This window comes from Globicephala melas, chromosome 17 (assembly GCF_963455315.2).
Source record: "Globicephala melas chromosome 17, mGloMel1.2, whole genome shotgun sequence".
NCBI classification, from domain to species: domain Eukaryota; kingdom Metazoa; phylum Chordata; class Mammalia; order Artiodactyla; family Delphinidae; genus Globicephala; species Globicephala melas.
Genome location: NC_083330.1, coordinates 34,220,219 through 34,247,218, shown reverse-complemented (window position 1 = coordinate 34,247,218; position 27,000 = coordinate 34,220,219). Strand labels below are relative to the sequence as shown.

At 38.2% G+C, this 27,000-nt stretch overlaps 2 protein-coding genes across 6 annotated transcripts in view; one reads left to right on the top strand and one right to left on the bottom strand.

Annotated features, from left to right (window-relative positions):
* Positions 1 to 3,485: 3,485 nt before the first annotated feature.
* The window catches only part of TMEM64 (transmembrane protein 64), a 28,922-nt gene continuing 5,407 nt past the window's right edge, over positions 3,486 to 27,000 (top strand). Inside the window, exons 1-2 of the mRNA XM_030862857.2 lie at positions 3,486 to 4,564; positions 21,875 to 22,030. Of these exons, the coding sequence (XP_030718717.1) occupies positions 3,761 to 4,564; positions 21,875 to 22,030 (960 nt within the window). The 5' untranslated portion in view covers positions 3,486 to 3,760. The remainder of the gene's footprint in view (positions 4,565 to 21,874; positions 22,031 to 27,000) is intronic.
* The window catches only part of LOC138842387 (uncharacterized), a 70,829-nt gene continuing 63,944 nt past the window's right edge, over positions 20,116 to 27,000 (bottom strand). For 3 of the 5 annotated variants that reach the window (XR_011376851.1, XR_011376855.1, XM_070043968.1), the window contains 2 exons: positions 20,928 to 21,064; positions 20,116 to 20,242 (listed from right to left, as the gene is read on the bottom strand). Coding sequence is in view for 3 of the 5 variants with exons in the window: in XM_070043968.1 (XP_069900069.1) it covers positions 20,217 to 20,242; positions 20,928 to 21,064 (163 nt within the window). In the remaining 2 variants the exon portion in view is untranslated. Of the gene's footprint in view, positions 20,243 to 20,784; positions 21,065 to 27,000 lie in introns of those variants that run through there. The other 2 variants (XM_070043967.1, XM_070043969.1) reach the window with 1 other exon arrangement.

Here is a 27,000-nt window from a genome sequence, read left to right as displayed (position 1 = left end):
ACTGGAAGTTTTATCTGTAGAGTCAGCCTATTGCTTTTCATTTTCTTACTGTGAGTAGTAATTACTAAACAATTACTTAGCTGATATGAGTGCATTTTTCCCTTCTTTCCACTAATCCTTACCTGCCATCTCTGACAAGATCCACTTCTTTGGGGTCAAATATATAGTGAAGAGCAATGAAAGAGGAGAGGGGAGCTGGAGATACTCCTCAGGAAGATGTATACTTGGTAAAGGATGGACAGGCATGTAAGCGTAAGGATGGCAGATTGAGCCTGGATGAGACTGTTGCATTTCCCACCATAACTGTAATGCTGGACAGAAGGCATTGTAGAAGATTGATTATATTCACAATTTAGCTCAGGGAATTAAGGAAGCCTTTAATTGGAAGTATTCTAGTTAAATACAACCCAGGAACAGAAGTAATAGCACTCTTTGGAAATGACTACCCCATCAGTAATTATCTTCCTTGTCTCTGCCATCCCAAACCTCTTGGCATCACTCTGATGCACCTATCACACATGATTTGTAGTGGAGTTATTTTTCTCTTCTCCACAATTAGACTCCCCAAAGGTAGGAAATGCCTTTAATTCATCTTTACATTCTCAATGGAATCTATCAAAGTATGTATCTCCAATATGCTCTTGTTGAACAAATAAGTTAAATACACGTCATTCAGAAAGAACTAGTTGCTAACACTGAAATAGCAACTTCATACAGGGTCCAGATATACTCATTTAAATTATATATCTTAAGCAGGTCTGAAAAGAGAAGGCATTTGTCTTTTATACAGTGCTCCAAAAGGGTGTTCAAAGTATCCATCTTGCTAGCTAGAGAGCCTACTGAAGAACAGCACTGTTCTCCTGTTACTACCTTTGATGCAGTACTTACACTTCCATTTCCTTTGGCTGCAGTAGTCATTGAAAGATGCCTGACGTGTGTTTATTTGACACAGAGTTTGTCATGAAGAATTCAAAGGCTTCTGGAAGCCTATTATAAAATAAGCCAGATTCTAATTTTGATCCCAGAGCCCCAAAATCTCCCCCAAAACATACAAATCAAAGACATAAATAGAAGCAAGAGAAAGGCAAAGACATCACAGACCACCCAAGTCAGAAGAAAAAGAGATGCTTAATTGTGCATGAGAAATAATTTGCATGAATAACAACAAATCACAGCAAACCAATTTTAACTGTTAGCTTCAATATTCACATATCAAACTGTATTTATCACTACTTAAATTTAAGTGAAGGTAACATTTTACAGTACATGGAAATCCATAATTGTAAAATAGATAATTCAGAGTTTGCAGAGTAATTTACCATTGAATTAGTTTTTAATAGCATCTTCCCATTTTGCATTTAAATATGATTACTTAACAATGTTTGACTGAATTCCCTCTTCTACCCCATTCTCTGTTCTCACAGATACTAACAAAGTAAGGTATCTAAATGACAAGCACAGTGGAAAGTCTACAACAAGGAGGCCGGAAAAATGTACCCATTGTATGACTGACACCTGAAGAGCTGAGAAGACAAATCAGTCCTTATTTGTGATGAGGGAAATTCATGGAAATCATGCCCTAGGCTACCAAAGGAGAAAGAAAAACTATCAGCATCTCCCCAAATACATTCAAATAAACCCTCAAATGACAGACTCCATTACAATTAGAAATAAGCACTGGCAACTCTGCATTCATTTCTATATCTCTTCTTTGAACTTCAAGCATTGTCTCCTCTGCATCTAATCCTTTCCCCAGATCTTAATCCCATTCCTTCTAATCTCCTTCAGAGCCTGGCTTCATCACTTACTTTCTCCCTTCTGTTCCTTAACTGTTTTCTCACTCCAGCCTTCTTTATCTCAGTTTATAAACACACTGGAACATCTCACTTATAATATCCCCATCTTCCTCATCCTGCATTACCTTCTAGCTGTCATCCTTTCTTTCCTTCCTTTTTGTTCAGGATGATCAAAAGAGCTATTTAAACTCACTCTTTTTTTATTTTTTCTAATTTTCTATTGTAAATTACTTATAAAATTTACCATTTTAATCACTTTAAAAAATTTTATTAAAGTATAGTTGATTTACAATGTGTTAGTTTCAGGTGTACAGCAAAGTGATTCAGTTTATATATATATATGTATATATATCCACATATATATATTTTCAGATTCTTTTCCATTATAGGTTATTACAAGATATTGAATATAGTTCCCAGTGCTGTACAGTATGTCCTTGTTGTTTATCTATTTTATATATATCAACAGTAGTATGTATATGGTAATCCCAAACTTCTAATTTATTCCTCCCCCCCCTTTCTACTTTGGTAACCATATGTTTGTTTTCAATGTCTGTGAGTATATTTCTGTTTTGTAACGAAGTTCATTTGTATCTTTTTTTTACATTTCCCATATAAGTGATATCATATACTTGTCTTTCTCTGACTTACTTCACTAGGTATACTCGTCTTTCTCTGACTTACTTCACTAGGTATTATAATCTCTAGGCCCATCCATGTTGCTGCAGATGGCATTATTTCATTCTTTTTTATGGCTAATATTCCATTTTATATATATATATACACACACACACACACACACATACACACATATACCACATCTTCTTTTTCCATTGCATTCCATGCAGGAGTGCAAGGGAGGGATAGGAAAAGAGACACAGACTTGGGGCTTATCAGCATATGGGGACGCAGTGGGATCAAAGCTATGGGCTCAGATGAGAGGGTTTAGCGAGCTCTAAATAGGAAGAAGGAAAAAAGAGGACCTGGGGAACACTAACCTTAGAGGGCAAAAAGAAGAAAGGAAACCAGCAAAAAAATAGTTTGAGAAGGAGCCATCTGATACTGCGAATCCTAAAAATGTCCTTCGGTGAATCTTTTTGAGAAGTCCCTAGTCCAGGTGTCTGGCGCTCAGTAAAGGACTTCTGGGGTCAGAAGCGGCATTCTGTCAAGGTTGGGCCTTTGTACCTAATTCCTTCAGTTCCTTAAGGACCAAACGACGACCTGAAACCTATACGGGAACTTCACTACCTGGGTAGGTAAAAATTAGCAAATCCTCCTTAAAGCAGATCAAGAACTTTTTCCTCTAGTGTCCCAAAGGAGCTGTGAATGTGAACGATCAGAGGTTACTGCAGAAACAACCAACAGGTATTGGGCAAGGATCCAAGCAGCTGGCGGACTGCGACTGGGTCCGAGAAAAGGAGAGCTTGCCCTGACAGGCAGGCACGCGCACGCCTAATAGGAAGGCCGGGAGCGCCCGGCGCTCCCCGCGCTCACCGCGCGTCACCCGACTCTACACCTCATTGCAGTCCCCTCCTTCTCCGGTGCCCGCATACTCTCTGATCTTTCTGCCCTCCCAAACGCTCCCCTCAGCATTCCAGCCCTCCCTACGCGGTCACAACCCCTCTCTTTACCCGCTCAGCCGGCTGGGCTGTGCGTCACGGTGGCGGGGCCAAAATGTAGCTCCCGCCAGGCCCCGCCCCGCGCGCCTAAGGCCCCGCCCCCTCTGGCCGAAACTGGGAGGGCACTGCTTGTGTGGGGTCCGGAGTTTTCTAACTCAGCGGCATCATCCCACCGTCTCCGAGTCCTTGCCTTTTTCTGAGGCCCTCTACTGCCACCTGAGCGAACGCGGGGAGTCAAGGCCAGGCGTGCGGGGCGTCATGAACGGCCGCCGCCTGATGGGCGCGGCGGCGGCGGCGGCGGCGTCGGAGGGACTGGTCGGCTGAGGGCCTGTTTGGGGCCGAGGCATGTGGAGCCCCAGCGGGAGCTTGCTTCAGACTCTGCCACGACTTCTGCAGCACGACACCCTTCCGGGCCACGCAGAACTGCCGCCCCGCTGGGCCCTGCCGCGGGCGGCGGGCGGGGACGACTCGGCGGACCGCCTTCCCCGCGGGGGCGGGGCGAGCGCGGCGGAGGCGGCGGCGGCAGCGGCCTCCGGAGCCTTGCTCGGAGCTTATCTGGGGCACCACGGTCAGCCTGCGGCCTCTGAGCTGCCGGCGCCGGGCGCGGCCTTGGCGGCCAGCCCCGGGAGCGGCGGCGGCGGCGGCGGCGTGGTGGTCGGCGTGGCCGAGGTGAGAAACTGGCGCTGCTGCTGCCTCGGCAGCACCTGTTGGTGCCGGAGCCTGGTGCTGGTCTGCGTGTTGGCCGCGGTGTGCTTCGCTTCCCTGGCCCTGGTCCGCCGCTACCTGCAGCACCTCCTGCTCTGGGTGGAGAGCCTTGACTCGCTGCTGGGGGTCCTGCTCTTCGTGGTGGGTTTCATCGTGGTCTCGTTCCCCTGCGGCTGGGGGTACATCGTGCTCAACGTGGCCGCCGGCTACCTGTACGGCTTCGTGCTGGGCATGGGACTAATGGTGGTGGGCGTCCTCATCGGCACCTTTATCGCCCATGTGGTCTGCAAGCGGCTGCTCACCGCCTGGGTGACCGCCAGGATCCAAAGCAGCGAGAAGCTGAGCGCCGTTATTCGCGTCGTGGAGGGAGGAAGTGGCCTGAAAGTGGTGGCACTGGCCAGACTGACCCCCATACCTTTTGGGCTTCAGAATGCAGTGTTCTCGGTAAGTGGTGTCCCGCTGGTCCATCTCTCTCCAAGTCTGTTTTTGAGCGATCTTGTGACAGCCCTGGGAGGACGCTCCAACAGATAAATGCCAGCAGAGAAGTGACATTAACAACAGGAATTAAAATTACTTTCCGTCGTACCCTGAGAAATCTCAAACAAAGCAAATCTAAGTCCGGCACTCAATAGGAGATTTGGTAGAGAAAGAGCTACTCCTTTTTTGGCGTATGAGTTTGATTGAAAATGAAGAGCCCTAGAGAGGGTGGGAGGGAGGCTCAAGAGGGAGGGAATATGGGGATATACGTATACATATAGCTGATTCACTTTGTTGTACAGCAGAAACTAACACAACATTGTAAAGCAATTATACTCCAATAAAGATATAAAAAGAAATGAAGAGCCCTTTTAACTATGAGGGGAGATGAGTGGAAATATCCATTTTAAACATTTGTCATCTGATTTCTGTAGCAGCTTTGGCAATAGTCAGGGGGTAAAGGCTTCACATGCCTAGCTTTCTCTCTAACCTGCGTAAATGCATCCAGTGTTTTGACTCAAGTTTTTAACAACGTGGGGCTAAAGGAAGTGTTTGGGTAAACAGTGTAGAGGGTAGTTACAGACTCCATATTTTGGAGTTTCCTAAAATTTTTAATAGGCTTTTTTTTTCATCAAGTAATGTGCTTTTACAGTGTAATGGGGGGGAAGCCTCCTTTTTATCTTATTTTGGAGGAACTTCATTTTGAAATCACTAGGTAGTAGGATAAAACAAAATAGGACAGATAACCTTTCTCCCAGTGAGAATATATTTGTCTTTTTACACACCTTCTGTGCTCTTTTTGCCTTGTATTCATATGTTCTGCTTATTCAGTTTAGGTATTTCTAGTTAATGTACATCACATTGTAACTGACTGAGGAAGAGAAACACTGCGAAGTGAGGAAACCATCCCATTGGAAGAAAGGAATCCAGTATTTACAAACTTAGTGTCTTTGGAACAAATTATTAACACTATCTGCCCTTGCTTTCCACTTTTCTAAGGTGAAGGGGTTGAAGTGGTTACTGAGTTCCTCAAATTCAATGATTCTAAAGTTCAAAGAGTTCATATAGAGATTCCCAGGAACTCAACTCTTCAGCTAGACCTAAAGAAAACTGTGTGAAGAAAGAAATTTAGCACTCAAATCCATAGGAATCAATGTATTTTATGTTATTCTGACACATTCTTTTGTCTCAAAAATAAATTGGTAGTCTCTAGAAACTTTCTCATTTGTTTTATGTTAAGAATAATTCTAACCAACCTACCTCTCTGTGATGAAGTTAAGATTTTTCTCTTTTTTCTTCTTTTCTTTTTAAATGCCTTTTGCAAATCTCATGTTGATTCTAACCAACAGCAGTAATGACTGTAGATTGAAGCTTGGGGAGGCATGGATATAGATAAGGAGTTTTCTGTACAGATACAGTTTGGTGTTTACAGGCAGTTTGGTATGTTCGCTTCCTTAAACTTTTACCTTTTCACAACCTCCTATAAACATGAACTTTGACCCAACCTTGGATAATAATAGGTCAATTATCCTAAGACTTTGAAAGAGAGTGGGAACTAAGGAACCTGAATAGTTTCATACCTTTAGTTTGCTTCCTCTCTAGTATAATTTCCGTGTGCATTTTCTTGTCCACCTACATGTGCCTACTATCCTAGGCTCTTTCCCACCTATTATTTCTAATCTAAACTAACCCTGCAGAAGGTGATTATACATATTTTATAGACTATTGTCTAATAGTCTGGAACACAGGGCTGGTGCTCTGGAATTCTACTGTCCCCATAGAATCTGTTGACCTTGGTCAAGTTACTTATCCTCTCTGTGGTTCATTTTCTTATTTGCAAAATGGGGAAAGTAACGGTACCTACTTCATAGGATTATTGAGACAATTAATAAAATAAATACTGCTACTGACCTTGGATTAACAAACACTCACATGTTGGCTTTTGTCACCATTACTGTTGTTATTACCCAGGGTCACCTAGGTAGAGTCAAACTTTGCACTATGGTTTGAAGATAGGGTCTCAACCCATAACTCTGTTTCTTCATTGTATATTTAATACCTAGTATAGTCCCGGGTATATAATGTGGACTCTATATATTTCTTAATTAAAAATAAGTTAGGTTTTTTTAAAAGTAATCTCTTAAACATATTAAACATGTGATTAAGAAGTTATACTTCGTACTTGGAAATAATTTAAGGTAATTATGTAATTGAAACCAAACTTGACAAGGGGCAATTCTCAGTTGGCCTTGTGGGGTCAAGAGAAAAGAAGGAAAAAAAGAAAACTGGCCTCTTAAAATAGGTATTATTGGTACAGTTTTACTGAGGAAGAAATGGAGGCTCAAGCATGCAGGAACTTGTTCAGGATCACCGACCTACCAAGTGGTGGAGTTGAGTTATAAACCCCAGACCAGCTGAAAAAGTGCATGGTACTGTGTGTAATTCTCACTCTTGGCCATAAGCAGGGGGTTTGTGGAGCCATTGGATATAGTCTATTATATCTTGTTCATTTCTATTATTGACTGTCTGCTTAGTAGCTCTTTCAACCAAAACTGTTTACTGAATTCACCCAGGGTATGTGAGTGAAAAGAAAGCTTAGTTTAGGCTGATTTTTGTTTTAGCCTGACTTTCCCTTCTGCCTTCTAGAACTTCATTCTGCCTCTAACCTCTCTGCCCTCCTACCCCTCAGGCTACCCACAGCTGCCCCCTTTCCAGGCATATTTCTTTTGTTTTTTTCTTCCCTACTTATCTTTTTTTTTTTTTTTTTTTTGCGATACGTGGGCCTCTCACTGCTGCGGCCTCCCCCGCCGCGGGGCATAGGCTCCGGACGCGCAGGCCCAGCGGCCATGGCCCACGGGCCCAGCCGCTCCGCGGCATGTGGGATCCTGCCGGACCGGGGCACGAACCCGCGTCCCCCGCATCGGCAGGCGGACTCCCAACCACTGCGCCACCAGGGAAGCCCCCTACCTATCTTTTAAATTATCCCATTTCCCCGCTATTTCAGTTAAAACTCATCTTCAGTGTCCACGATTGATTGATCTTTAATCAATGCCCATGATTAAAGAAATTTATCTGGGCTTACTTCAAAGAGGAAGTGAAGTATAGTGGTCATGAGGGGCACAGGCTTTGGAAATAGACAGTCCTTGATTAGTCTGTGCTGAGTTATGAGGCTTAAATAAGCTAATGCAGTGAAGGCATTGAGTATTTGCCTGGCACATACTCAATTCTAAAAAATTATTAGCAATTATTATTCTTAGTGGTTTTTATATTTTAGAGGCAGGAGCTGATTGTAAAAGGTGAATGTATAGAAGAAGGAAAGGTGCTCTCCCTTGCTTCCTATCTATTCTTTATTTCTTTCCTTCTCCCATGTGTGCTAGAAAGGGATAAGCAAACTGACACTCACTTTTGAAAAGCTTGAAATGGAAAATAAGTACATAACACTTCATTGTATCAATTCTTAGATTATAAGAAATATAATTTCCAAAGGACATATTTAAATTTTTTCCACTTTTAAAAATGCACTCATTGTTTCTGTTGGGAAATAGTTAACCCCTCTCCCCCGACCAGTGTTTTTGATGTAGTCTTGTATCCGTAGGTATTATTGTACATTAAGACAGATTTCTAGACGTGCAGTCTGTGTGTGTTTCTAGATACTGTTCTTATCTGGGCACGTATCTAGGATGACTGTTTCTTACTGCTTCAGTCAGGATAGGCTAAATTATGCTACAGTAACAACTCCCAAACCTCAGTGGATTAAAAAGCAAAGGTTTGTTAAAAATGCAGCTTGAATTATTGTTTATGATGAAAAGGAGATAAATTTAATTTATATTTTGAATTCAGCTTTTATGATTTGGGGGACTATAATATATGCTTCCAGCATTTATAATACAATTAAAAAAATTTTTTTGATTAAATAGACTCTATATTGCATATGATGCCATATTTTTCCCATGACTTCTCATAAATATATGTTCTTTAAGTATAAAAAAGAAAAAAATCAAAGGTTTGTTTACTTACTTGACACAGATCCAGGTTCAACTTGGTTTGGGGAAGGGGTGGGGAGTCTCTGCTTTATGTCGTTTTTACTTTGGGATCCAGGATGACAGAGCCACCATTTTTCACTTGGTTTATGTGACATGGTGAATTGCGCACTGGTTTTTAAAGCTTTCACCTGGAAGTAATCTCACTTTTTACTGGCCTGAACAAGTTACATGGCCACAGCTAACTTCAAAGGGGTAGTGTGTGTGCCAGGAAGGAGAGAGAACTGGAGTGTTTGGTAGCAGTCTTCATGACTCTGGCACTTCACTTATGGATTCTGCCTCCCAGGCCCTTCAGTTCAGTCCACTGCCACTACCCTGGTTCAGGCATCTCAGGCTCCCATCTGGTCTCCTTGCTTCTTAAACAAGGGTTTCTAATTTTTTCTCTCTCCAGAAAGATCTTTCTAGAATGCATATCCAATCTTGGTACTCCCTGCAGGGAAACTCTCAAGTGGGTTTTCTTTTCCCCTCAGGATAAATTCCCAGTGCTCACCTTACCTCTATAGCCTCTCTCTTATCATTCCACAATTACTAAGTGCCCTTTGATGTGTTAACTATTTCATCCTCATTCTAAGAGGTAGACATGATTATTTCTGATTCAGACATAGCAAATCTTGTCTGTAGCCTCAGAATTTCCTTTTTGTTGATAAAGTTGAAAACTGTAAACATTCATAAGAATAACATCCCATGCTGTATTGAGTAAGCATTAAAGCATTCTTGTAAGGTTTCCTATAAGATGCCCCCTTGGAGACATCTGAACTTCTACAGTTTAAAGTTACCACCTGTGAAATGTCAACTTTAATCCAAATATATTACACGATAATTGGTTGTTATGGGTAACAGTATTCATATTGGTGCTTGCAACTTCCAAAGGGGTTTGATTTTGTTGTTGCTGTTGTTCCATAGGAGATCCTAAAAATCATTCTCTGTTTTCACTTCGGTTATAGAAAAACTTCTCAAACAATTCCACATGGGAAATTTTCTTTCCATCATGGTTAAATCTTTGAAACCTCAAATAAAAACATAAAACATAGTATGGAAGCTCCTCTTTTTCATATGTTGTATACCACTTTACAGTATGCAGAGCAAATTTACATACATGATATTCTTTAATCATCACAACACTCCTCTGAGGAGTTATTAGTGACTTATAGGCAGTTATATAGAGGACAAAATATCACACACTTGAAATTAGATTTAGTTCTAACATTTACTCTGACGTCTTGAGCTACTCTTTTGAGCCATACTTTCTGTTGTAAAATGTGTTTACTAATACCTGCTACAAAGCTGTGGTAAAATATATAGCTTGCTCATTACTTACTATTTCTTTCTGTCTATCCTCTGCGTTCCAAAAAAAGGACATTGATACTCAAAGTTTTTTTGGTTTGTTTGTAATTTAACCATTATTTATATTGTACTTAATAACTGCCAGGCACTGTTCTTCTAACATGTACACATTACTTATTTAAGACTCATATAAACCCTAATCCTCATCTTAAGCTAAGGTAGTTGAGGCAGAGTGATGAAATAACTATCCCAGAAACATACAGTTAGTAAATTGTAGAGTCATGAACTTACCTAAAATTCTATTGTTGATCTGAGCAGAGCTGGGTTGCTCAGAGATCTCCTTATTCCATTGATAGTTGCAGAGCACTTGCCCTAGGGCCTCCCATGTGTCAGGCACTGGGCAAGGTTCTACACAGTTGAATTAGACATCATCCCAGGAAAATGATTTGAAAAAATATCAGAAGAATAATGTTTTGTGCATGTGAGAATTACATGAAATTGGAATTTTAACATCCGTAAATAGTGTTATTGGAATACAGCCATGCTCATTCATGTATGTACAATTTGTGGCTCTTTTTAAGATAAAACAGCAGAGTTAAGTAGTTGTGACAAAGACCCTATGGCCTGCAAAACCTAAGATATTTCCTACCTGGCACTTTGCAGAAAAAGTTTGCCTTAGAGCTACAGCAGTCACAGCCACCAGGCCTGAGCCCCTGCAACTGTAGGAGGAGGCCGTTAAGCTCTCATATATATATTTTTACCTTTGTATTTAGCAAAACCCTTTTTATAAAAAAGACCATATGTGGATAAAAAGAAAAAAAAAAGAAAGAAAAGAAAAGCAATGAGTAAATTTAAAAGTGCAAGGCCTGACCCATCATCCTGGCTCACTTCTCAGTGGAACCACTTTAAAGAATTTTATGTTACCTAACTGTTAGTTACTTTGACTATTTTTATTAGCCCACAATAGGTTAGAAGCAGCAACAGAAAGGTTCTTTGTTTGTTTTGGGAGGGGCAGGGAGCTGTGAAACTGGTGTACTGACTAAAATAATGACAGCAAAATAAGATTAAAGACAAAGTTGAAGCAAATGTAACTGTAGTGTATTTTCCTAGAGTTTGCCTTGAGTAATCAAGAAAAAGATACATTACTTCTAGTAATTTAGTTCACAATCGAACTGAAATTTATTATAATTAAATAAAAGTATTTTATTAGCTAGTGACTGAAAGACCAGAAAAATGGTAAAATCTTAGCCTCATGGACTCTTTGGGGACCTTAGGTTCTGTCTCAGCTCCTGTGTGACTTGGTGAAGTCATTTAATGATCTGGCCTCCAGTTTTTGTTATTTGTAAAATGAGAGAGGTTAGACCAGGTCTCAGAGTTTGCTCTTAAAAAGACAAATGTTCTGAGTAACTAGCATTACTTTTTATTTAACAGTTTGGTGATAGTATGTTTTATAAAAATGTTTTCTCATCTTCTTACATTCTGATTCTGTGTTACAGATATAATCATTCATTCATACACAGATGATGGGTCATGATACTTGTCACTGTACCAGTATATCTAATGATTATTTCTTCTTACTATTAAAGGATACTGATTCATTGCCAGTGGTACAGTTCAGGTGGAATAGAAAGACAGAGGCACAGTCTGTGTTTTGAAGGAGCTTGGAGTCATCAAGTCTTAAAGGTTGAGACATGATGACCACGTTGAAAAATGTCATGCCACCTTAGCCCACATCCTTAGACCTCACAGTACCACTGAGTATAGCTGGCTATTGCTTCCTCAAAACTGTGTTCTCCTGTTTGTGCCTCTTCAGTTATCTCACCAGCTTCTGTGGTTTTCATGTATCATATATGGGGTTAGAATTCACAAATCTGTATCTCTAGCGTGTTGTATCACAGTAATGAATACAGTATATCTTATTACCCCTTCCTAGATAAAAAAAAAATTTCTTTAGAGACAGAGAGTCTTATTAAAACTTATTTTAACAGTATTTGCTTTTTCTATGAAATAAGTATTCATTGTAAAAACTTTGAAAAGTATAGTAAGTACAAAGAAGAAAAATCAGTAACATTTCAGTGTTTGTTTTTCTAGTCTTTGCGTTTGTTAATGCATGTGTTTTCATTATATAACATTGTGGGTGAATGTTATAAATGATTTTTGTAACTTTTTACTGAATGTAATGAACATTTTGGTCATTAAGTATACTACAAAATGACTTAAAATGACCACACAGTCAGCTGTGGTTTTCTATCTTTGTATCTTTATCCTTGCTTAGACCTGGGCCTTACGTGTAGAAGGCATTTGATAAATTTTTGTTGAATGACTAGAAGTAATAAACCTATCGTTTGTCATAACTCTATAAAGAAGATCTTTTTAACTTATGTTCCAGAAATTATATGCAGTAAGATATATATATATTTTCCCCCCCCGGGGAGGAGGTTCAATGTGTGTATTAATCAGATTCTCAAATGGATCACTGACCCCTAAAATATTTAGGAACCATTAAAAGCAGTTCCTAATTTAGGGATAGTAAACTAATGAAAAAATCTGTATATATGAAGATGGTTTCTGCATTGTAGACAGATTTATTGTCCTATCTCTGTCAGTAGAAGCCTCTACACTGATGCTCTCTCTACCTGTTATTGTGGGGTCTCTCAGAGCCCTTGCCTTGTTGGGTTTTTTTTTTTCCGGTAGCAAGACTTTTCTCAGTACATTGAGGGTTGCTGCCTGAACAGAGGGTCTTAACCTTGATAACAGGTTGACCTCAGAGGTTACTGGAAATGCTTTTAGTGTTCATTCAGTATTCACTCAACAAGTAACTGATAGGTACTACTCTGTGCCCACTGCTGTTCTAGATGCTAGAGATACAATAGCAATGAATAAAGCCATCCCAGATCCTTCAGGGTGCTTGCAGTCTAGTGGAGAAAACATTCTGGATATATCAAGGCTAATATTTTGCTGATAATGAATTAATTTCCATTTAATACATTATTTCTCTGAGGGGAAGGGGGAAAGCATGTTTAGTTTCTGAACAGCCAATTACAAGTGGACTTTGCCTCCTAGCCTGTTTATAAACTGGCAACTATTATAAGTCTCCACATTTATAAACAAAACAATTTTAATGTTGGTACAGTCTACATCCAATCAACATATATTTAGTATCTGATATATAGTAGGCATCATACTAAAGACTAGAGACACAATGAGGACCAAGACAGATGGGTCCCTTCCTTTACAAACTTATAGTCGGAGGAAGGGGTAAAGGGCAAACAGATGGTGAAACCTTCCGTTACTCTCTAGTGTGAAGGGACTTGGCAAGTAATAGTGTCTGTCAGAGAACTTGAGAGCAGTTCTTAATGCAGACTTGGGACCTTGGGATAGGTGTCCTAGAGAAATTGATGACTGAGTAGTGAAAGATAGTTTGGGACTTTGCCCAAATAAAAGGAGTGGGAGGAAGGGTCTAAGTGTTCTTGCCAGAAGGAACAATGTATAAAGGCCCAAAAAGAAGAGAGCAAGGAATGTTCTAAGAACAAGAGAATTTTGATGTGTCTGGAACATAGTGTGATATGAAGCATGAGACATTCAGAGGCCAGGTCATGAAGCAGTTTGCATGTTGAAGAACCTGACCTTCATTCTGATGGCAGTAGGAAGGAGTTTAAGCAGGATCGGATTTGCATTTTTAAAAGATTTCTGCAAAATTTAGCATAGGTTGTGAGTGGAGGGTAGGTCTAGAGTATCAAGACTAGAGAGGGGGAGACTGAATAGGAATAGGCACAGACAATGGGTAGATTTCTAACATATGTAAAAGGTAGAATCCATAAGAAAGGGTAGATGATTGGATGTGAGAATGAGGGAAGAATGAGTGGTGTGACTGACTTCCGAAGTGTTTAGCTAGGGCAACTGAGATTGGGAACCCTGAAAGAGGTATTTTGGGGAGGGAAGGGAATGGGCAGTTAATGTTTTTCCTTTAACCAGTTTTTAAAATTTCATATTTCTGGAAATGAAAACTACTTGCCATTTGTTGACTATTTCTCCCTCTCTGTTTCTGAAATATTGATAGTAAGTATCAATATTTAGGATATATATTATAAAATATATAATTTATCAATAATATTTAGATGAAAAGAGCAAATGTAGTCATTTTAACTTCTTTTGACCATTCCTTAAAAATTATTATAGGGATTCATGATTTTTTTCTGTATAATATTACTAAATATATATTTTAATTGGAATTTACTTTAATAGTAACTTTGTCAATAAGCAGCATTGCTTTTATATAAACTAAGAAACACACCTATACAGGAAGGTGTAATTTGCCAAAACTAATAGAGATTCACAAAGCTATGGATAAAATTTGAGTTCTTCCATACACAGATCACCTTTATATTCTTCACTCGATCTGTGTCAAGATATTCTTTGTAAAAATGATAAAGTTTCTTAGTGTGTTAAATTAAAGCCCGTAAAGCCATTGTGTAAACAGCCATAAATAGAGAAAGCAGAGGGGCTGGAGGCAGGATTGCCAGGGGAGCTGTGCTTTGTGCCGTGCCTGAAAGGACAGCAGGCCTCAGGTTCAGTGAGCATCTGAGTGATCCATCTAAAGACAGAGTTCTCTTACTGTCAGCTTCAAAAATATGTGTTCAGAGAAGAATCAGCTCTTGCTATTCAGAATTAAGTGTTTGTTTCTCTTTTTTTTCCTTCAGATGGGCACGTCTTTGTTTTCAGGATCTATCTGGTATATGGTAAAGTAATATTCTACAGTAACCCCTACTGACCCAGACAAGTGAGTTACATCTCCAAGTAAATCACAGTACCTCTGAGAATAAGAATGTGTATACTTTCATGGTGCTTCTAGAGTTTTAAAAGCATGGGAAGATGGCTATCAGGTAGCATTCACCATCCCTGGAACACTCACTGGAGTATTTCTGATCACAGAATCTAACCAGCAGGATAACACTGACATCCTAGGCTGAGATTTCTAGGAGTCTTTGGAGTAGGAAAACAGTCCTGAGCCAAGATCCCAGGGTATTGTAGTCAGGAATTCCAGTGGGAATACTCTAGGCTCACATTTAATGTCTTTTTGGAAAGTAGGACAAGGAGTCATGTTTTGTTTTGTTTTAAAATCTTTATTGGAGTAAAATTGCTTTACAAAGGTGTGTTAGTTTCTGCTTTACAACAAAGTGAATCAGTTATACATATACCTATGTTCCCATATCTCTTCCCTCTTCCGTCTCCCTCCCTCCCGCCCTCCCTATCCCACCCCTCCAGGCGGTCACAAAGCACCAAGCTGATATCCCTGTGCTATGCGGCTGCTTCCCACTAGCTATCCACCCTATGTTTGGTAGTGTATATATGTCCATGCCACTCTCTCACTTCATCACAGTTTACCCTTCCCCCTCCCCATATCCTCAAGACCATGCTCTAGTAGGTCTGTGTCTTTATTCCCGTCCTACCCCTAGGCTCTTCATGACATTTTTTTTCTTAGATTCCATATATATGTGTTAGCATACGGTATTTGTTTTTCTCCTTCTGATTTACTTCACTCTGTATGACAGACTCCAGGTCCATCCACCTCACTACAAATAACTCAATTTTGTTTCTTTTTATGGCTGAGTAATATTCCATTGTATATATGTGCCACATCTTCTTTATCCATTCATCTGTTGATGGACACTTAGGTTGCTTCCATGTCCTGGCTATTGTAAATACAGCTGCAATGAACATTGTGGTACATGATTCTTTTTGAATTATGGTTTTCTCAGGGTATATGCCCAGTAGTGGGATTGCTGGGTCATATGGTAGTTCTATTTGTAGTTTTTTAAGGAAACTCCATACTGTTCTCCATAGTGGCTGTATCAATTTACATTCCCACCAACAGTGCAAGAGGGTTCCCTTTTCTCCACACCCTCTCCAGCATTTATTGTTTCTAGATTTTTTGATGATGGCCATTCTGACCGGTGTGAGATGATATCTCATTGTAGTTTTTTTGTTTTTTTTTCGTTTTTTTTTTGCAGTACACGGGCCTCTCACTCTTGTGGCCTCTCCTGCTGCGGAGCACAGGCTCCGGACGCGCGGGCTCAGCGGCCATGGCTCATGGGCCTAGCCGCTCCGCGGCATGTGGGATCTTCCCAGAGCAGGGCACGAACCCGTGTCCCCTGCATCGGCAGGCGGACTCTCAACCACTGCGCCACCAGGGAAGCCCTCATTGTAGTTTTGATTTGCATTTCTCTAATGATTAATGATGTTGAGCATTCTTTCATGTGTTTGTTGGCAATCTGTATATCTTCTTTGGAGAAATGTCTATTTAGATCTTCTGCCCATTTTTGGATTGGGAGACATGTTTTTTTAAAAGTCGGTGGGTAAAGGCTTACCAGGGAAAGAAGGTTGGATGGGTCTCTTTGTGGGAACAGGTATTCTAAATTAGCTTTGTTTGTCAAAGACTGGAACTAGGTGCAGATTCTGAATAGGATCATGGCTTATAGGAAATGCCATATTAGAATAATTTAGAAACTGTTTATCTTTAATACACTTAGTAATAGTTGAAAAACTGTATGTGTGTGTATTATTGTTTTGTTCTATTGGTTAAATTATTTGACACACCAGCAAAACAGTTTACAATGATTACCTGAAATTAGTTTCTTTGCTTTATTTAGCTATGCAGCTTTTCAGAAAAGAACCGTATTTAAATAATAACACTTGCTTTTTCTGTAGGATGAGGTTCGGTCATGAAACGTTTGATAAACTTTGATTTATGCTTTGGACAAGGGTCTTGTTAAAGAGTTAAGTGGCAGGGTTGTTTCAGATTTATGATATCTGTTCTTAAAATAGCCGTTTGGATATTATTGACGTCATCCATGAATGTCAATTATGTGTTCTCTTTGGAGAAACTTCATTACATTTAAAGATTATGAACTGAAGCTTTGCATTCTGATATTTTGGAACTTAAATATTTATTTTAAAAATAACTTCCCTAACATATAATGTTATTATTAACTGCAGTGTAATAATTTTTATGATTCATTTTTGTCATATTTACTTATTTTATATATTTGACATGTTTAATTCTAAAGCAAGTTTTCCATTCCTGTAAGTGCTCCAGACTGATAGAGGAACCTTCCTAATACTTAGCCCCATTCATGTCATTCATGTCATTAGACTCCCCAGAGCTTTTCTACTGAGTACAAACTCATTCGCCTTTCACCCAAGGCCCATAACAAGTATCACCCCAAATACTTGCCCTGTCTTTATTTTACAGGATTCCCTTGCCCTATAAATAATCCAAACTGTACTGCTAACTTTACTAATACATCCTGTATGTTCCCTACCACATTGTCCTTATTCATTCTCTTCTTGGAACACCTTAACTTCCTCATCCCACCTATCTTTGCCTGCCAAACCCATATTAGCTTGTGGAGTTCATTTCAAATTCCTCTTATTCCACAATATTGCCCTTTGGCCCCCCCCACTCCTACAGAGATTTTAATCCCTGTTTACTCTTTAATACTTTCTGTGTAGTTCTTCTCAAGGCTCCCTTTCTGCCTGTTTCTGAAGTAGTGTGTGTACTTGTCAGTGTGTAAATTCTTCAAGGTAAAAGTTGTGTCATACTGCCTCTCTTGCAGGCACCTACCAGAGCATCTTGCATGGAGCAGTCTTTGAGTCAGTAATTGTTTAGGTGAATCTTTAACAAGCAGTCACTGCAGTAATTCTTTCTAAACCAGCAGTGGTGTATCTCCAATTAATCATCTATGAGTAGAGATAAATGTATCTTTATTGAAAACATGATTTACATAATTATTAGGTTAGATTGTAGTTATAGAGTAACCTGTAGCTGATTAAAATACCAGACTCTAAAAATTAATGAAAGTGAAATTTAATAAAATAGCCACTAGCTTTCTTATATAACAGTAATACCCAGTTAAGGATGTGGAAAAGTTATTCTCAAAATTAATGGCAGTAGCAACAACAACTATAACACAGAATGCTTAGAAATAAACTAATAAGAAATAACTGATACATGTGAATAAAACCACCAAACTTTAGTAAGAAATGTGGAGGATTTTTAAGCAATTATAAAAACATTTCTTGATAAGAGGACTGAATATTCTGGAGATTGCATCTCTGTCCAGATTAATTTATAAATTTACCTTAATCCTAGTTTAATATTTACTAATTTTTTTGAGTGACAGAGTGATCCTAAAATGTATCTGTAAAAATGAATAGGTAAGAAGGTTATACAAATTTTAGAAAGAAGAGTAATAGGGGTTTGAAGGATGGGAAATTCCTTATGAGATATTAAATTGATAGTCTTTACAATAATTTGATTTCAACACAAGGTTTAAGATATCAGTGGACAGTATTAGAGTCCCAAATAGAGCCCTTTATATACAGTAACTTCATTTATAATAAAGTAAACATCATAAGTTGCTGGAGAAGTTATTGATTATTCAATAAATAATGCTAGGAAAATTGGCTACTGGGGAAAGGGAGGAATAAGGAATCCTCACCTTTAATTCAAATAAATTGCAGAAGGAATAAGTGGTAAATATTAAAAGGAAAATATAATAAAAGAAATATAGGAAGAAATTAACAATGGGTTCTGAAAAGACATTCTTAAGCTAAAAGCAATGGAAAATCAGAGGAAACAATTAATAAAATATATAAATAATATATGTATAAATTTAGAAACATTTGAATGTCAAAACATAAAATTAAAGAGACACTTTAAAGGAAAATATTTACCACATATAATGGACAAAAAGTTGCCCTTACTATAAAAAGAATAAATATCATGAATAAATAAGAAAACACTTAACATTTCAATAAAAATGAGCAAATGTGAACAAATAAAGCCATAAAGATGTGCAAATGTATATTTAAAACTAATGTAAATATAAATTAAAATAGTACAGATTAAACAATGATCAAACATTATTTTTACCCCTATCAAACTAAGAAAGATTGAAATTTAAAACTTAAAGTTGGTAAGAGTATGATGAAATGGACACACCTATACATTACTTACTGATAGGTATGTAAAACTGTGAACCTTCTGGGAAAACAGTTTTTACTGTTTGATCCAGTAATTCCATTCCGAATGATCTTTCCTAAAATAATGGAGTTGCATATTAGTCATTTCTTGCTGTGTAACAATCACTCCAAAACTGAATGGCTTAATAAACATTTATTATCTCACAGTTTCTGTGGGTCGGGAATTCCTGTACAGCATAGCTAGGTGCCTCTAATTCAGGTTCTCTCTCAGTACTACAATCAAGATGTTGACCAGAAAAAAAAAAGATGTTGACCAGAGGTGCAGCCATCTTATGGCTCCACTGGGGGAGAATCTGCTACCAGGCTTACTCTGGTGGCTGTTGGCAGGTCTCAGGTATTTGCTAGCTGTTGGCTGAAGGCATCAGTTCCTTGGTACAGCAAGGAACTGTAAGCTCTCCATAGAGCTGCTTACAACATGGTAACTTACCTTCTTGAGGGAGAGATGGAAGTCCTGTTTTTTTTGTAACCTAATCTTGGAACTAACATCTCATCCTTATGCTGTGCAGTCTGTTTGCTAGAAGAAAGCACTAGGTCCAGCCCACACTCTAGGGGAGAGGATCACACAAGGGCATGAATACTATGAGATGGATTTATTGGGGATATTTTAGACACTGTTCTCCCACAGAGGTTAATGTAGAAAGGTTTTCATATAGGTTTAAAAAATTTATAATAGCAAAAAAAAATACGTAATCACATATACACAAAGAAGTAACTAAGGAAACAATTTTAGATGTTCTACAGCAAAAGATTGGTTAAATTGTGCTACATCCACGCAGTGTTATTGGGTTGGCCAAAAAGTTCCTTTGGCTTTTAAGTAACAATAAAGTATACATTTTTCATTTTCACTGAGAACTTTGTTGACCAATGCATTCACTGTTTTGTTCCACTACCTTCTGCCATTTTCAGGCAACTTCATAATTCCATCTTTCCAAAACTTTTTTTGAGCAAAGAACTGTTCCAGGTGCCTTTTACATCCTTCCAGGAAATTGAACTTTTTTCCATTAAGAGGAAAAAAAAAAAAAATATATATATATATATATATATATATATATATTTTTTTTTTTTTTTTTTTTTTTTTTTTTTTTGTGGTACGCGGGCGTCTCACTGTTGTGGCCTCTCCCGTTGCGGAGCACAGGCTCCAGACGCGCAGGCTCAGCGGCCATGGCTCACAGGCTCAGCAGCTCCGCGGCATGTGGGATCTTCCCGGACCGGGGCACGAACCCGCGTCCCCTGCATCGGCAGGCGGACTCTCAACCACTGCGCCACCAGGGAAACCCTATTAAGAGAATTTTTTAAAGACATAAATAAATGGAAATCCGAAGGTACAGTGTCTGGTAAATATGGTGGATGAATCAGCACTTCCCAGCCAAGCTGTAACAGTTTTTGCCTGGTCATCAAAGAAACATGCAGTCTTGCATTATCCTGATGGAAGATTATGCGTTTTCTGTTGACCAATTCCGGACGCTTTTCATCGAGAGCTGCTTTCAGTTGGTCTACTTGGGAGCAGTACTCGTTGGAATTAATCGTTTGGTTTTCCAGAAGGAGCTCATAACAGAGGACTCCCTTCCAATCCCACCATATGCACAGCATGACCTTCTTTGGACGAAGACCAGCCTTTGGTGTGGTTTCGCTTGCTTCACGATCGCTTCCATTCCATATTATTGTACAGTATCCACTTTTCATTGCCCATCACAATTTGTTTTAAAAGCAGAATGTTTTTGTTACGTTTAAGTAGAGAATCGCATGCGAAAATACCATCAAGAAGGGTTCCCCCCACCCCACCCCACCCCGCCCCGCTTAACTTACAAGGAACCTAAACATCAATGCGATTAACATAACCAAACTGGTGCAAATGATTTTCAATGCTTGATTTGGATATTTTGAGTATGCTGGCTATCTCCCATGTGGTTTAACGTTGATTGTTCTCAATTAATGTCTCGATTTGATCACTATCAACTTACCTGGTCTACCTGACAGTGGAGCATCGTTCAGCAAGAAATCTCCAGCGCGGAACTTTACAAACCACTGTTCAGTCATAGCACCTTCTCCATACACTGCATAAATCTTTTTTTGCGTTTCAGCTGCGTTTTTACCTTTCCTGAAATAATAAGCATAATATGCAGAAAATCTTGCTTTTTTTCTTCCATCTTTAATATTAAAATGGCTACACAAAAATTCAGTTTTGATAAGTTATTGTTTAAATGCACACCGATACGACAGCTGTCACAATACAATCTAACAAAATTGTTTCGAATGAAGTTAAAGACACCTAAGTGCTACTAGAGCCATCTTATGGAAAAAAACTGAATGAACCTTTTCGCCAACCCAATAGTGTAATTGTATAATAATAATAATTTCTACCTTTTTGAGTGTCAGTCATATGCTAGCATTTGTTAAGATATTTACAAATATTTCTCATCCTAACAACAACCATGTAAGGTAGTGGTTATTATCCTCATTTTACAAATGAAAAAACTGATATTCAAAGACTCTGCCCTTCAATGTCATTCTAGAGTTACCTGGCTTCAAAGCCCAGTGACCACATTGCCATTTAAGTATGCTTATGAAGAATATTTAAATGACATGAGGAAGACTTAAAAAACTGTTTTTACAGAGTGATCTGTGTGTGCACATTTTATTTACGTGTAAGGAAAAAACAATAGTCACAAATGTTAGCTTTCAATGGCAGAATAATAGAATATTAAAATTTTTCTTTAAACTTTTATTTCATCTTTTACATTCTGTATGTATTCCCTTTATAATCATTTTTAAAAACCAGAATGCTTTGAAAAGTAGTTCAGCTTCCTCTACTCCAAGGGAAAACTGCTAGCAAGACTTGTACCACAGTTTTATGTAAAGTTGAAATTTTATGTTGTAATGAATCATTCCATTTAATCTGCTCTTCTAGATTACTGATCTCTCCTTACCCAACTATCTGATGGCATCTTCGGTTGGACTGCTTCCTACCCAGCTCCTGAATTCTTATTTGGGTACCACCCTGAGGACCATGGAAGATGTCATTGCAGAACAAAGTGTTAGTGGATATTTTGTTTTTTGTTTACAGGTGAGTTTAAGGCCAAGGCTTGTCTTTTTTTGTTTCCTTTTTGTATGACATTACTGATTCAAATCTAAGAAATTTCACTGAAAATAATTTAAGAAGATTTTTTCCTTTTTACACCTTTTCTTGTTCTTTCAGTACTACTTCATATTTTGACAACACTTACATTTTTAATTGTGTGGATATATGGAAATATATAGAACTGAATTGACACTTATTGAAAATTCTCTTAAACACAAAAAAAAGGAATGACAAAAATAGGTTTCTTTTTGCAGTGATTATTTTCAAAGTCATGACTAAATCAAATACTGTTTTGAGTTTGTATGAAGTGTTAATACTACATTTCTAAAGATAATGAGATTTGGTAGGGTTGGGTTTTTATCTTAGTTACTTTACCTTCAAATTTTGAAGTTATTGAACTCTTCTATTTGTATTTTTTAGATTATTATACTGGCAATGTAAATTTATTTCTAGTACAATTTGATGTGAACAAAAATTTTTTAGAAAGTATTGCTTTATAAAAAGTATAGAAGTATTCCATTATAAGTTCAAATAATATTTGTATAATAAATTATTACTACCATGCAGATTATAGCATAGTTTGGGGTACATACAATTCAATATAAGAGGTTAATAAAAGAGGAAAATCCTGCTATGTAGGCAGACTTATTCAGTGCCTTAAATTATATGCAGGAAGAGTTAAAAATTCATTTGCTTGTGATACATTTCATTCCTGAGATTTACCAAAATATAAAATCACCATAATTTTTGATGATTTAGTAAGATGATGATGATCACTAACATTTATTGAATGCTTTATATGCCATATATTTAAGCTCATTTAATGCCTACCAAAACCTTAGTAGGCATATAATTTTATTATCTATTATCTCGAGCCAATTGTACATTCAGTGATGTCACACTGGTAGCTTGAAATTGGTCATGACGGGGGTATCTACAGTTATGGAAAATGGCAAGTGCTCTAAGTCAAGCTTCCCACCTCCGATCCTTAAGAGCTAGTTTACTAGCACACCATTGGATAATAATTTGTCTAATGTCTGAGCTGCAAGGGGTAGGATCAGGATTTGAACAAAGGCAGTTGGTTCTAGAGACCACACTTATAACCAACGGTCTACTGAGCAGATAATACTAGTGAGATAGCTGACTTAACTTACTGGTCCCTTGACTTGTAAGTTTTAATTTATACTGTTATTGAATATATGGTGTCACATTGCAATTTACTGTTAGTGGTATTCTCAATTTATTGAGGTACTATATTGTATTAAAAATACTACGATAAATAAAGCCAGAGTTAATTTTCTTTGTGCTTATGCAGTATAAGTTTAGTAAACAAAGTAAGCCCAGGAATATTTACATTAAACTATAAATAAAGCTTGTCAGTGAAAGGGCTTGCTTTAACAAAAATTTTGTAATAGTTTTGATATTCAGGAAGTCAGTTTTTATTTTTCTTTACTATTTTTTCTTCAGAGCTACATTTTTTTAAGATAACCTGCTATAGGTTTAGAGTTTTTGTTACAGTTGGTTTATTTTTATTAATGTAGCATGCCAATCACATACTAAACTTTCTATGTGTTACGTAGTATCTATGTTAATAATTTATGTTTATAATCATCCCAAGGTACTCTAAGATTCTGATGTACACTACATTCTCAGATTGATTTTTTTAGTATATTTAAGCATATTTTATGTTTTTCAAGTTTCCTGAAAACAATTTGAAACATCTTTTTTCTTGACATTGTAATTAGAATTCCTCATTATTAGTAGTTTTCAGAAGATATTCACTATTTGATACTTTATATTTCTATGCATCTTAGTAAATTACTCAACTATAATCAATGGAATTGTAATAGAACAAACTAGTTCATGCATTTGTCAGTGGTGCTTCTTAAAATATAGGATGTTCTTTTTTCTAAGCGATTTCTTACCCCTTTGCTTGAATTGGCAAATTATTTAAGCTTAGGATACAAAACAGGGGGAAAAAGGTAAATGTTTCTTAGCCCAGACATTTACAAAAAACAACCACCACAACAACAAAAAAGTGAAGGCATGTTTATGCCTTGATTGGATATATTGATGATGTTACTTGTAATTTGTTTCAGGGAGGATTTAATTTAGCTTACAAAAGATATACAGGAGAATAAAAAGAGAGGAGAAAGAAGTCATCTTGAAGGAGAAAATTAGCATAGGAAAAAAGGATGAAGCATAGGTTAAAGTTAGCAGAGTAAATAACATGAGGTTCCTCATATTCACTAGAAATGAGCCACAAATTTGCCTCCCACTGTAGCCACCTAAATAGAGTCCACAGTGTCTGTAAAATCAAAGAAATACCAAACAGATGTTCAGAGGAAGGCACAAGTATTTACTGTACTGAAATCCAACTTAGATTCCATGGTTTGTCAGTTCAGTTAATCTTTTCCATATATTTTTGTGTGTACTCATCAGCCAAAACCCCAATCCTGGATAAATGCAAGTTTTGATCTGCTTTAGCACCTGCTCTTTTGGGGAAGTCATACAACCAAGCAAGTTGGTGATATTTAATTCATGGTTGCAAACCTTCAGCTGGTTTCTCAACACTGCCCTATATTCTGTTTCCTTTGTCTTCGCATTCCCCCATTTTCCTCAATGACTATTTCAAACTTATCCTCACCCTCCTCACAGTTTTTTCCTCCTCTCCTGGCTTCCTTCTTCATTCTCAACAGATTACCTCTCTTGCTTAACAGAAAAATCAAAAGTCTTCAAATGGGAAACCCCTCAATTTCCAACTAAGAAATGTACTAACCCTCTTATGTTCTGCTCATACTCTCGGCTTGCTTTTCAGTTAACAGCGGAAGAAATCACTTTCTGTAGGCTTTCCCCTTTAAAACTTGTCTTTCTACTTGGGTTTGATTCTTCTGTTTTTTTGTTTTTCTTTTTGTTCTTTTTTTTTTTTTTTGATTCATTTTAATAGGGAAACTTTTAAAAAAGTTTTTTGTGTTTTTGTTTTGTTTACTTCACTGGGCTGTTGGGAAGAGTCAGTACACATTGCCAGGCCCTGGGCTCCAGAAAGGCATCTGGGGGAAAATCCCATGTAAAGATGTAGCCCATTCACCCTTGCTGGGAACCCAAAAGACTTTTTCAGTGGTTCTAAACTTATTTTCTGTGGCCTCACCAAATTCTTCCCTCAAGCTTTCATCACTAATCTTCTCTATATCAGATACACTTTCCAGTTCTCATCTTAACAACCTAAGATTCTGTTGACTATGCCTTTTAAAAACACCTTCTTCTCTTAGCTTCTTTGATAACACTCTCCTGATCTTTTTTGCTGTTTGCCTGGCTCATTTATCAGCACCTCCTTCTCTTTTCACCCCTAACTTGGTCTTCCTCAAGATTCTAGCCAGAGCTTTTTAGTCTCACTCTGAAAACTTTTCTTCTTGGTAAATCAAGTTCCTGTGGTTGCTGCTATTATGTTTATTGCAAGGACTCCCTAATACACATCTTCAGCTCAGCCTTCTTTCCATACCTTTAGACCCATTCACTGAATTGCTTTGGATATCTAATAGGCACCTCAAATTCAGCATGTCCTAAGCAGAACTTAGCATCTCATCCACACCCTCCCCCAATTAGTTAACATTTTTTTCATCTCTTTACATTGTATCACCATCCACATAGTATCAAACTTAGGGTGTTCAATAAGTATGTCTTGTGTTTTTAAGAGAGCTCATATGTTAGAGAACAAAGACAAGATTTAAAGGCCTACATTTAAAATAACTAATTTGGGGCTTCTCTGGTGGCACAGTGGTTGGGAGTCCGCCTGTCGATACAGGGGGCAGGGGTTCGTGCCCCAGTCCGGGAGGATCGGTACAATGAAATAACAATGTGGTATACAATGAAATAACTACTCAGCCATAAAAAAGAATGAAATAATGCCATTTGCAGCAACATGGATGGACCTAGAGATTATCATACTAAGTGAGGTAAGTCAGACAGAGAAAGACAAATATCATGATATCACTCATATGTGGAATCTGATTTTTAAAAAAGATACAAATGAACTTATTTACAAAACAGAAACAGACTTACAGACATCAAAAACAAATGTATGGGGCTTCCCTGGTGGCGCAGTGGTTGAAAGTCTGCCTGCCGATGCAGGGGACGCGGGTTCGTGCCCCGGTCCGAGAGGATCCCACATGCCGTGGAGCGGCTGGGCCCGTGAGCCATGGCCGCTGAGCCTGCGTGTCCAGAGCCTGTGCTCCGCAGCGGGAGAGGCCACAACGGTGAGAGGCCTGCGTACCGCAAAAAAAAAAAAAACTTATGGTTACAAAAGGGAAACTGGCAAGGGAGGGATAAATCGGGAGCTTGGGGTGAACATACGTACACTACTATATATAAGATAGATAACCAACAAGGACCTACTGTATAGCATAGGAAACTCTACTCAATATTCTGTGGTAGCCTATATGAGAAAAGACTCTAAAAAAGAATGAATGTATGTGTATTTGTAACTGAATCACTTTGCTATACATCTAAAACTAACACAACATTGTAAATCAACTATACTCCAATAAAATTAAAATATTTAAAAAAAGAAAATGTTTTAAATAAGGATGAATAAAATAAATATCTTTGTTTCCTATAACATAAAAAATAGAATAAAATAACTAATTTGATTAGACTTGTATTAAGTAATGGGTATTCGCTTCATGTACAGATTCCCTTGTGCAAGTTCCAGGTTCCCCCATCTACTCAACCTACCTTACTCCCAGTATCCTGCCCTTCCCCCTACCTCCCTCAACGCTTGTATTTAGAATATTTCTCCCATAAAATTATAGGTAGGCTTAATTGAAACAGTGTTATATTTAAGGATCACTATGCTTAGAGCAGCCTTTGAAAGCTTGCTGGGACATTAAACAATATCTACTGAGAATATTTGCTCCGAACTCTAAAGAACTGCTTTAAAATGAACTTTGGAATAAATA